The sequence below is a fragment of the Rutidosis leptorrhynchoides genome, chromosome 10 (assembly GCF_046630445.1).
Source record: "Rutidosis leptorrhynchoides isolate AG116_Rl617_1_P2 chromosome 10, CSIRO_AGI_Rlap_v1, whole genome shotgun sequence".
Taxonomy (NCBI): domain Eukaryota; kingdom Viridiplantae; phylum Streptophyta; class Magnoliopsida; order Asterales; family Asteraceae; genus Rutidosis; species Rutidosis leptorrhynchoides.
The window spans coordinates 132,713,729-132,725,761 of NC_092342.1; the positions used below are offsets into that span (position 1 = coordinate 132,713,729).

Genomic DNA, 12,033 nt, shown 5'->3' on the forward strand with positions numbered 1-12,033 from the left:
CACATGTTCTATATCTATATGATATGCTAACTTAATGATTTAAAACCTGGAAACACGAAAAACACCGTAAAACCGGATTTACGCCGTCGTAGTAACACAGCGGGCTGTTTTGGGTTAGTTAATTAAAAACTATGATAAACTTTGATTTAAAAGTTGTTATTCTGAGAAAATGATTTTTATTATGAACATGAAACTATATCCAAAAATTATGGTTAAACTCAAAGTGGAAGTATGTTTTCAAAAATGGTCATCTAGACGTCGTTCTTTCGACTGAAATGACTACCTTTACAAAAACGACTTGTAACTTATTTTTCCGACTATAAACCTATACTTTTCTGTTTAGATTCATAAAATAGAGTTCAATATGAAACCATAGCAATTTGATTCACTCAAAACGGATTTAAAATGAAAAAGTTATGGGTAAAACAAGATTGGATAATTTTTCTCATTTTAGCTACGTGAAAATTGGTAACAAATCTATTCCAACCATAACTTAATCAACTTGTATTTTATATTATGTAATCTTGAGATACCATAGACACGTATACAATGTTTCGACCTATCATGTCGACACATCTATATATATTTCGGAACAACCATAGACACTCTATATGTGAATGTTGGAGTTAGCTATACAGGGTTGAGGTTGATTCCAAAATATATATAGTTTGAGTTGTGATCAATACTGAGATACGTATACACTGGGTCGTGGATTGATTCAAGATAATATTTATCGATTTATTTCTGTACATCTAACTGTGGACAACTAGATGTAGGTTACTAACGAGGACAGCTGATTTAATAAACTTAAAACATCAAAATATATTAAAAGTGTTGTAAATATATTTTAAACATACTTTGATATATATGTATATATTGTTATAGGTTCGTGAATCAACCAGTGGCCAATTCTTACTTCCCGACGAAGTAAAAATCTGTGAAAGTGAGTTATAGTCCCACTTTTAAAATCTAATATTTTTGGGATGAGAATACATGCAGGTTTTATAAATGATTTCCAAAATAGACACAAGTACGTGAAACTACATTCTATGGTTGAATTATCGAAATCGAATATGCCCCTTTTTATTAAGTCTGGTAATCTAAGAATTAGGGAACAGACACCCTAATTGACGCGAATCCTAAAGATAGATCTATTGGGCCTAACAAACCCCATCCAAAGTACCGGATGCTTTAGTACTTCGAAATTTATATCATATCCGAAGGGTGTCCCGGAATGATGGGGATATTCTTATATATATGCATCTTGTTAATGTCGGTTACCAGGTGTTCACCATATGAATAATTTTTATCTCTATGTATGGGATGTGTATTGAAATATGAAATCTTGTGGTCTATTGTTACGATTTGATATATATAGGTTAAACCTATAACTCACCAACATTTTTGTTGACGTTTAAAGCATGTTTATTCTCAGGTGAATACTAAGAGCTTCCGCTGTTGCATACTAAAATAAGGACAAGATTTGGAGTCCATGTTTGTATGATATTGTGTAAAAACTGCATTCAAGAAACTGATTTTGATGTAACATATTTGTATTGTAAACCATTATGTAATGGTCGTGTGTAAACAGGATATTTTAGATTATCATTATTTGATAATCTACGTAAAGCTTTTTAAACCTTTATTTATGAAATAAAGGTTATGGTTTGTTTTAAAAATGAATGCAATCTTTGAAAAACGTCTCATATAGAGGTCAAAACCTCGCAACGAAATCAATTAATATGGAACGTTTTTAATCAATAAGAACGGGACATTTCACCAACCTTGTTTCAATCTATACCTTCTACTTAACGGATCTTTTCTTTTTCCTTATTTCCACCAAAACCGAACCCAATTATAGATCTCAAGTATTTTGGTTACTTGAAAAAGAGAAAGAGAAATATCATTTTGTATGTGTGTTTTTGTATCTCAAGTTTCTATATATTTTCAATACCAAGATTTGGTATTATATAGAATTAAAATTGATACAATAATACATATAATACAAATATAAAGATTTTGAAAGATTTTGAAAGATTTGCAAAATCAAATCTTTATATAAAATAAGATTTACAACTCAAATCAAATCTTATTTATATCAAATCAAATCTTATATATTATATAAAATATGATTATAGTACAAATCTTTATATAAAATAAGATTTATAAATCAAATCAAATCTTATTTATATCAAATCAAATCTTATATATTATATAAAATATGATTTGCAAAATCTAATCAAATCTCTACATATTTAGATTTGTAAATATATGTACACACATAAAAAAAAACTTACTTAATTTATTAAACCATTAACTAATGATTAATAAATTAATTTCCGATTAGAAGGTATATCAAACAATTTACGATTGGCCTTTGTGTGTGACCGAATAGGATAAATGGACTTTTATTATTTAATGTCATGGGCATATCTTCGGAATATATGTACCACGGTCAAACCACGGTCGAACCATAGCCAACCCGAGAACATATTTCCAACACTAACACCCCTATGACATTAGCCGTGACGTAGCGTTAGGGGCCGGCGTCACTTTGACAAATCACATGCAAATGGGTAAGGTAATGCCCGGTTATGTGTGGTCTAATGTATACGAAACTTTTATCATATTTGCTATTACATATTTGCTATTACAGTTCGTTAATAGTTCACCGAGTACATACAATAACAAGGCATGAAAATTTAAATACCTACATAGAATAGCTACACTATAGTAAATTTTGATAGTCCATTCAAACATATTTTTGGCTTTGTATAATTCATTTGCAAAAGTCACGGTATACAAATTAAAAGCATATGTATATCTTTTTTCGAAAATACATCAAATAAATTTGAAGCCATCCAACGATTGTAAAGGTTACATTTGATGTAGAATCTACAAGTCGACTTGATAATACGATTTACTTGTCGAACAAACAACAATTGAAAAGACTGCAAACTACACTGAACCAATACACAACCAACTAAACTAGACCACTGAGGCCACCAACCCCAAGTCAGACCATGAAAACCTGCATATTATTACATCCATATTGACTTTTATTCAAAAATTCAAATAAAATTTAATATTAATTGTATTTGTAATAACTAATAAAAGATATAAACATTCATATATAACATTAACATCTAAATATATATTTTCAAACCTCCCAAATAAGCTAACCAAATTATAATTTTACTTGTATGAACTACAAGATCATATCCACTACCTCTTCATCTTCCTTTTACAAAAACATATGGATCATAGATAAAGAAGTGGGATGAGTACACTCAAGTCATCCATTATATAAAACTTATGTTACTCAATCAACATGGAAAAAGTAAAAACAAGCTGTCTTCCACTTGAATCTTTCGATCCATAAACTTTATATTGTTTAACTTATTTTGGCACCAAATTAGTTGATCTCTGGTCAATCTTGGCAAGCTTAATACTCTTGAAACCAACCTTAATTCGACTTGCGACACAAACATATGTTGATCCAAAATAGTTTCTTGTTGTTTTTGAAACTTTCGAACAATGCAGTTTCCTGTTCGCAACAAGTCCTTAAGCCTCTTGTCCTTCTATAAAGAAAGCGAACACAAAAGGTTTAGAATGTACAAATGTAATTGCATAAAGTACAAGTGATGTAAAAATTGAACCTTTTGATGAATTGTTTTGACTTCCATAAAAAGGTCAGAATCTGCAGGGTCTTGAAGATGTGCTTTACTGCCTTGAAGGATTATTGTTAAGAACAAATTGGTGGTATCTTTATCGGTGTGAAGAAATTCCCAAAAAACCGTCATGGATTCTTGAATCATTTTGGCCATTGTCGATGTTGAGACTGCGTCTTCTTTTTTTGCTTGCTTTTCTTTCAAATTGTCATCTGCAATAAAAAAAATATATAATTTCATTGCTAATATATTGTCAACAACAAAAACTCACAAAAAGGTCAACTTTTGATTACTAGGAGGGTAAATAAAGATAACACACGTACTAGCTTTACCTAAAAAAAAAACTGATCATAAAGTTGAAAGTTATGTATAATGCATAGAACCTATTGTTATTATTGTGAGCTCAAGTTAGGTTTTGTTTAGACGAGATCGTATGTTTCTGTTGTACTTTTGTACGTTTTAGATGCATAGAACCTCTTAATAACACACATACTAGCTTTACAAAAAAATAATAATAAAAAAAAAAAAATCATGAAGTTGAAAATTGCCCACCATGTATAATGCATAGAACCTCTTTCATCATCTCACTCAAACAAGTAGGCCATTCTTGAAAGATCGAAATGGTTATATATAATATAATTTATATATTAAAATTAAACACTTTCTATAGATAATCAGGTAATTTTAAAACAAAAGTTTTTTAGGTCGACCATTACTAAACTCACGCATTGTGACTGTTAATCAACTAGCCTAACCCACCCATTATTCCACTTCCATGTACAATATTTGACTTTCGAAGTTTACCTTTGATGGCTGGAACTTGAAGAAGGCCCCGAAGTGTGCACCGTTGCTTAGTGTAGTTCAAAACTCGAGGGCCTTGAAACAATTCGTCTTCAGTGAATCTTCTAAGAAGAACATGAAACTGTTGAAACTCAATCGCAATTTGATTATAAGATCGGTACCCTTGAGGATCATAAAGTTGTAATTCTTTAGCTTTTTTATATTGCCAATGAAGAATCTCCCATGAAAGACAAGCTTGTCCAACATATACAATTTCTAAATCTTTATGCAATTCGGTGATGGATTTAAGTGTCGGGTCTGCGTAAATTTTTCTTAATTTGCATGGCCATAAACTTGGCATAAGAACTGATTTAATGGCTGAAAGTGACGCGTTTTCTTCAGTGTTCATTTGGTCTGGATGCTTCATTTTCAGAAAATCTATAAAAATCACCGAAAGTTAAATCACAAAATTCATTAATTTGTGTGTAAAATGCATAAAAATTTGTACAATAAGAGTATAAGACTCATGTAAAGTGATGTCATGTAACATGTTAACAACGATAGGGACACCCTAACATATGAAAATGAACATTGTGTCATTATCAATTTGCAAGTTGATACTATCAAGATATCATATAAAACTTTGTTTTATAGATTATTTACTCATTAAACATTACATCAATGCAAAAAACGGAAAATGTATGATAACAAAACTAATATAGAAGGGAAAAACTTTCGTTTTCTCATCTCCCATTACGATACGGTGAAAACGATCACTCATCTTTACAAACACAGTACACATGATAGCTACATACTCAAAGTTGAAAAGGACGCGAGACGAAGACGAATCGGTCACCTTGAAACGTCGAGTCTGTCGAGATGGACGTTGACCAACGTTGACTTTATAGTATAAATATATCAGATAAAAATATTTCATACCTAAATATTTTAGAAATAAATAATTTACAAAAAAGATGATATGGTGTTGGTTCAAATAATAAGATAGGTTTCCCATAATGTTTTTCAGGAATACTATTTACGTCGGTGTTTTTCCCAGCTAAATTTTTGATGGCTTGGTATTTTCTTATACACCATAACAAGGCCAGACAAAAAGTCAACTTTTGACCGATGCTGATAAACTTTGACCCGACTTTAAACCATTGCCTGACTTATTTAATGTTTTCTTTCAAATCAGGACGGCAAAAAGATGTTCTAATTAATCTGTGGAGAATATTTAGGAAATATGATAGTCCTAGCTATTAAAATAAGTACAATTGAATCATAGTAGATTACTACAACATAATTGAGATTAAGAAACTTTTGTGACTTTTAACTGCATAAGTGGGTATAATTTTATAAAAAACCATATATTAAACAAACTAATGAATAATGAATGGACATTTGTAAAAGTAAAATGTAGTGGAGAATAAGTAAAGAAAGTATATGTTGATTGCAATTGACATGAAGATAAATGTACACCATATGACATGAGACCGCATACTAAGAATAGTCATGGGAGAATTTGTAATTTGCTATTTGCATAGAATAAGGATCTTGGTATCATATATTAATGGTCTAAAATATATGGTGACCCACTCCTCAATAAATTCTACAGAAAAAAGATCTTCCATAGAAGAATTTTGGGCAACAAAAAGATACATAATTATTAATTTACTGATTACTGATGGCCTGCAAAAATTTATTAAATTTTTCATTTTACCAATAAAAGTTTTATTTATTATTTTCTTTCTGCAATCTGACTGAAGGTTATGTGAAGTAAGAAGACAATAACTTAAACACAAACTTTACTTTAAAGATCGAAAACCTATATATGTTATAAAACAATGTGTACTATTTTAACTTCATGTGAAGATAATAAAAAAATGTGTACTTGTTTAACGTCATGTGAAGTTTAACCCACCTGAACCAAACCTTATATATGTATAATTAGCAATTTAAAAAAAAAAAATATATTTAATCACACATGTTTTCTGATGTTTACGAAATTTTGGGGTTTGGTCAAGTTATATTTCTTAATAATTAAAAGCTTATGTCAACCCAAAAGAATCTTCCTAATTAGAATAATGAAGGTATTATATAGAAATTAGAAATTTAAGACAATTTAAAGGAGGATCATAGAACTTACTGATGGCCTGCAATGTTTGGTAATTCAAGACGTCTAATTTTCGCATTTTTTCGGTGTAACTTTTGTAAAACTTCTGAATTTCAGCCATTTGATCTCTATGTTCCAATTTCTCGTCGATTTTTAGAGGTTTTAAATCTTCTTTCATCTTCGGAGTTTCGGATTCTTCAAGAATAGTAGGAAGACCACCGGTTCTTGAATTCTTCAACTCCATTTTCATTTGACCAATCAACTCTTGATGTTCCAACAACACATCTTCATCTTCATCATCTTCGTTTAAATCGAATTCCCATGTTTTCATCTTCACCTCAATTTCTTCCACAATTTTGTTACTTTTCATAATTTCATTTTCTAATACAAGTGGATCGGAATTATGTTGTTCCTTTTCAAGATAAGGTTCGAGTTCAATGAAATCGTCGTCCATTGCTTCTGAAACTGGAGGAATCGTACTTTTTAATTGGCGTGCATCGACAAAATCTGATTCTGGTTGATGATCATCAAGAGAACCGATTTCAATTTCTGGAGAATAATTAAATCCGTAACCTAAACTATCATTTCTCATGAAAAAATCACCCAACCAATTAACCTGCTCTTGTTCCTGCTTTAAATCACCATTTTCACCCAAATTTAAAGTATTTTTCGCCTCTAGTCCCTGTCCTTCATCACAACCAAAATCACCGGTCACAGATTCTGTCACTTTTTCTTCAACACCGATGGAATCTTTATCGGAAATATCGCCCGATTGATAAATCGGACTAAAAGACACCTCCGTTTCATTCAACTCTTTCTGTTCATCTTTCATTCTATCCTCTTGTTTGACTTCCAATTCATCAAAATCTTGACTTTTTACTTTTTCTTTAATGATGAAATCATCATCCTTTATAAAATTATCAACATCTTTTATCAAATCATCATTCTTTAAACCCTCTTCCACAAACAACTCATGAACAGTAAAACTAACTGATTTTGGTTCTACAACAAAACCACCAAAATCTTTAACAGAGACGAATTCATACTTACTCGTATTCGTAATCGGTGCCGACTCATTCTCCGTATAATCATCTCCCTTTTCCCCTGTTTTTGCATCAATTGCATCTTTATAGCTGATCAAATCTTCTTCTTTTACCTGAAATTTGAACCCAAATGTAAATTCAGATTTCTCTTCTTCACCAAAACCCGAATCATCGGAGCTTCGAACAGCTCCTTCTTCGTGCTCATTCAAATCCAAAATTCTATCGTGTTCTTTATCATCATCAATTCGTGATCTGCAATAAAATAATGATCTAAGTAGAGCAAAATTAACATAATGTAAATTTTTTTTTTTTTTTTTTTTTTTTTACCAAATTTGGAACTTTGATGACTTACCCTAACAAGTGTTTGATGATATGCCTGAACGAGCTCAACACCAAATTGCACACCAAAATCCATACAAAGCTACAAACTTTCATCATTGTTTGCATCACCAAATCAGCTGGAAACGAGTCGTAAATGAAATTGAAGTAGGATTTAAGGATAATTAACTTATGGGTTGCCATTTTAACAGTAAATTAGGTTGTAATTTTAATCAATCTTGAAGTAAAGGTGAAAGGGGGGGAGATTATGAGTGTTGAATCAGGGAAAATTGAGAGGAATAGAGAAGAAGACTTGTGTTTGGCGTAAATATGAGCGGCCATAATGGCGAAGATTTTGGGTACAAAATTGAAAAGAGAATTTTAATATAATGACGCTTGGGGGGAAGAAAGGAAAACTACTTGCTACTTGAATGGAATGGAATAATTATTATTATTATTATTATTAACGAGTACTAGAAAATAATTTTTTTAAACACAGAATTTCGAACATTTAAATTTAAATTAGTAATAAATCGATTCATTTCATTTCATTTTTATATATCAATCATTATTTATATTTATATTTATATTTATATTTTAATTCTATATTAAATACATGTACAAAATGACGGCAACTAAGAATAGTTTTATACATCCTTTATTCAATAATAATAATATAATAATAATAATAATAATAATAATAATAATAATAATAATAATAATATTATTATTATTATTATTATTATTATATTATTATTATTATTATTATTATTATTATTATTAAATCATAATCGTATTATTAGAACAATGTCAACGCTTCTGTTTTATCGTCTTTGAGCTTCTTTCTATAACATTGTTGGCATGCCCTTTTTCATTCCGCCCTTCTTTCACGCACCCTAGACGGGAGATATAAAGATACGTGGGTGATATCGTCTAAAAAGTCAGTTTCGTTTATCGTTTAACGAGTTTGACCGAGCGAGTCTCAACAGTGCAACGACTGATTTTATATTTATAATAGTGGGTCTAAATCTACCACTCCTTTCTAGGGGTGGGTAATAGAAGTATGACATAAGGGCGTTTGTTTAAGAAAAAGAAAGAATCGAACCTTCGCAATAGCAAACTAAGGTACTTAGTAGACTAATTATACTAAGGAGTAGTTTGGGATAATTTTAAGTTTTCTATTTTCTAAGGTAACATATAAATATAAATAAATAAAGATAATAAAGATAATATTTGTATTTCAGATAAGGTTAAAGAAAGTGTATGTCATGACTTCATTAGTTACTTTCATTAGTTCATAATGATGTCTCGTGGATAGATGATGAACTTAGACTCGTTATGTTGTACCTAAGCGTCCATGTCAGATAACTGACATGTCACTGGGTAATTACTCTAGGTTTGGTGATTCTGAATAGACAACGATGCCCTCAACTACCGACGTCCATCAATCATTACTACATGAAGGTATGTGCGGCTCTTCAATAGGAACGCTCGGAAAAAGCTGCATATTAACATTCCACAAGGTCTAAACTTTCTTATGCATAACATGTAGTGACCCGAACTTTTCCATGTTTATATATATTAACTGAGATTGATATTTATATGATTAAATGTTTCCAACATGTTAAGCAATCAAACTTGTTAAGACTTGATTAATTGAAATAGGTTTCATATAGACAATTGACCACCCAAGTTGACCGGTGATTCACGAACGTTAAAACTTGTAAAAACTATATGATGACATATATATGGATATATATATAGTTAACATGATACTATGATAAGTAAATATATCATTAAGTATATTAACAATGAACTACATATGTAAAAACAAGACTACTAACTTAATGATTTTTAAACGAGACATATATGTAACGATTATCGTTGTAAAGACATTTAATGTATATATATCATATTAAGAGATATTCATACATGATAATATCATGATAATATAATAATTTAAAATCTCATTTTATATTATAAACATTGGGTTAACAACATTTAACAAGACCGTTAACCTAAAGGTTTAAAAACAACACTTACATGTAACGACTAATGATGACTTAACGACTCAGTTAAAATGTATATACATGTAGTGTTTTAATATGTATTTATACACTTTTGAAAGACTTCAATACACTTATCAAAATACTTCTACTTAACAAAAATGCTTACAATTACATCCTCGTTCAGTTTCATCAACAATTCTACTCGTATGCACCCGTATTCGTACTCGTACAATACACAGCTTTTAGATGTATGTACTATTGGTATATACACTCCAATGATCAGCTCTTAGCAGCCCATGTGAGTCACCTAACACATGTGGGAACCATCATTTGGCAACTAGCATGAAATATCTCATAAAATTACAAAAATATGAGTAATCATTCACGACTTATTTACATGAAAACAAAATTACATATCCTTTATATCTAATCCATACACCAACGACCAAAAACACCTACAAACACTTTCATTCTTCAATTTTCTTCATCTAATTAATCTCTCTCAAGTTCTATCTTCAAGTTCTAAGTGTTCTTCATAAATTACAAAAGTTCTAGTTTCATAAAATCAAGAATACTTTCAAGTTTGCTAGCTCACTTCCAATCTTGTAAGGTGATCATCCAATCTCAAGAAATATTTGTTTCTTACAGTAGGTTATCATTCTAATACAAGGTAATAATCATATTCAAACTTTGGTTCAATTTCTATAACTATAACAATCTTATTTCAAGTGATGATCTTACTTGAACTTGCTTTCGTGTCATGATTCTGCTTCAAGAACTTCGAGCCATCCAAGGATCCATTGAAGCTAGATCCATTTTTCTCTTTTCCAGTAAGTTTATCCAAGGAAATTAAGGTAGTAATGATGTTCATAACATCATTCGATTCATACATATAAAGCTATCTTATTCGAAGGTTTAAACTTGTAATCACTAGAACATAGTTTAGTTAATTCTAAACTTGTTCGCAAACAAAAGTTAATCCTTCTAACTTGACTTTTAAAATCAACTAAACACATGTTCTATATCTATATGATATGCTAACTTAATGATTTAAAACCTGGAAACACGAAAAACACCGTAAAACCGGATTTACGCCGTCGTAGTAACACCGCGGGCTGTTTTGGGTTAGTTAATTAAAAACTATGATAAACTTTGATTTAAAAGTTGTTATTCTGAGAAAATGATTTTTATTATGAACATGAAACTATATCCAAAAATTATGGTTAAACTCAAAGTGGAAGTATGTTTTCTAAAATGGTCATCTAGACGTCGTTCTTTCGACTGAAATGACTACCTTTACAAAAACGACTTGTAACTTATTTTTCCGACTATAAACCTATACTTTTTCTGTTTAGATTCATAAAATAGAGTTCAATATGAAACCATAGCAATTTGATTCACTCAAAATGGATTTAAAATGAAGAAGTTATGGGTAAAACAAGATTGGATAATTTTTCTCATTTTAGCTACGTGAAAATTGGTAACAAATCTATTCCAACCATAACTTAATCAACTTGTATTGTATATTATGTAATCTTGAGATACCATAGACACGTATACAATGTTTCGACCTATCATGTCGACACATCTATATATATTTCGGAACAACCATAGACACTCTATATGTGAATGTTGGAGTTAGCTATACAGGGTTGAGGTTGATTCCAAAATATATATAGTTTGAGTTGTGATCAATACTGAGATACGTATACACTGGGTCGTGGATTGATTCAAGATAATATTTATCGATTTATTTCTGTACATCTAACTGTGGACAACTAGTTATAGGTTACTAACGAGGACAGCTGACTTAATAAACTTAAAACATCAAAATATATTAAAAGTGTTGTAAATATATTTTGAACATACTTTAATATATATGTATATATTGTTATAGGTTCGTGAATCAACAGTGGCCAAGTCTTACTTCCCGACGAAGTAAAAATCTGTGAAAGTGAGTTATAGTCCCACTTTTAAAATCTAATATTTTTGGGATGAGAATACATGCAGGTTTTATAAATGATTTACAAAATAGACACAAGTACGTGAAACTACATTCTATGGTTGAATTATCGAAATCGAATATGCCCCTTTTTATT

At 30.3% G+C, this 12,033-nt stretch overlaps 1 protein-coding gene across 1 annotated transcript; it reads right to left on the reverse strand.

The window, feature by feature from the left end:
• Positions 1-3,120: 3,120 nt before the first annotated feature.
• Positions 3,121-8,304, reverse strand: LOC139871954 (uncharacterized). Its single transcript, XM_071859714.1, has 5 exons — positions 7,960-8,304; positions 6,598-7,859; positions 4,476-4,889; positions 3,660-3,883; positions 3,121-3,581 (listed from the first exon to the last, which is right to left on the reverse strand). Exons 1-5 carry the CDS (start codon positions 8,127-8,129, stop codon positions 3,327-3,329), a joined length of 2,325 nt encoding a protein of 774 aa, XP_071715815.1. The 5' UTR covers positions 8,130-8,304; the 3' UTR covers positions 3,121-3,326.
• Positions 8,305-12,033: the final 3,729 nt, after the last annotated feature.

Excerpts from the sequence above, each read along its gene's own strand:
- LOC139871954 (XM_071859714.1), bottom strand. The coding sequence starts at position 8,129 with ATGGCAACCCATAAGTTAATTATCCTTAAATCCTACTTCAATTTCATT. Across the intron at positions 3,884-4,475 it reads TCAAGTTCCAGCCATCAAAG|ATGACAATTTGAAAGAAAAG; the intron begins GTAAACTTCGAA and ends TTTTTATTGCAG. Across the intron at positions 3,582-3,659 it reads TCAAAACAATTCATCAAAAG|AAGGACAAGAGGCTTAAGGA; the intron begins GTTCAATTTTTA and ends CTTTCTTTATAG.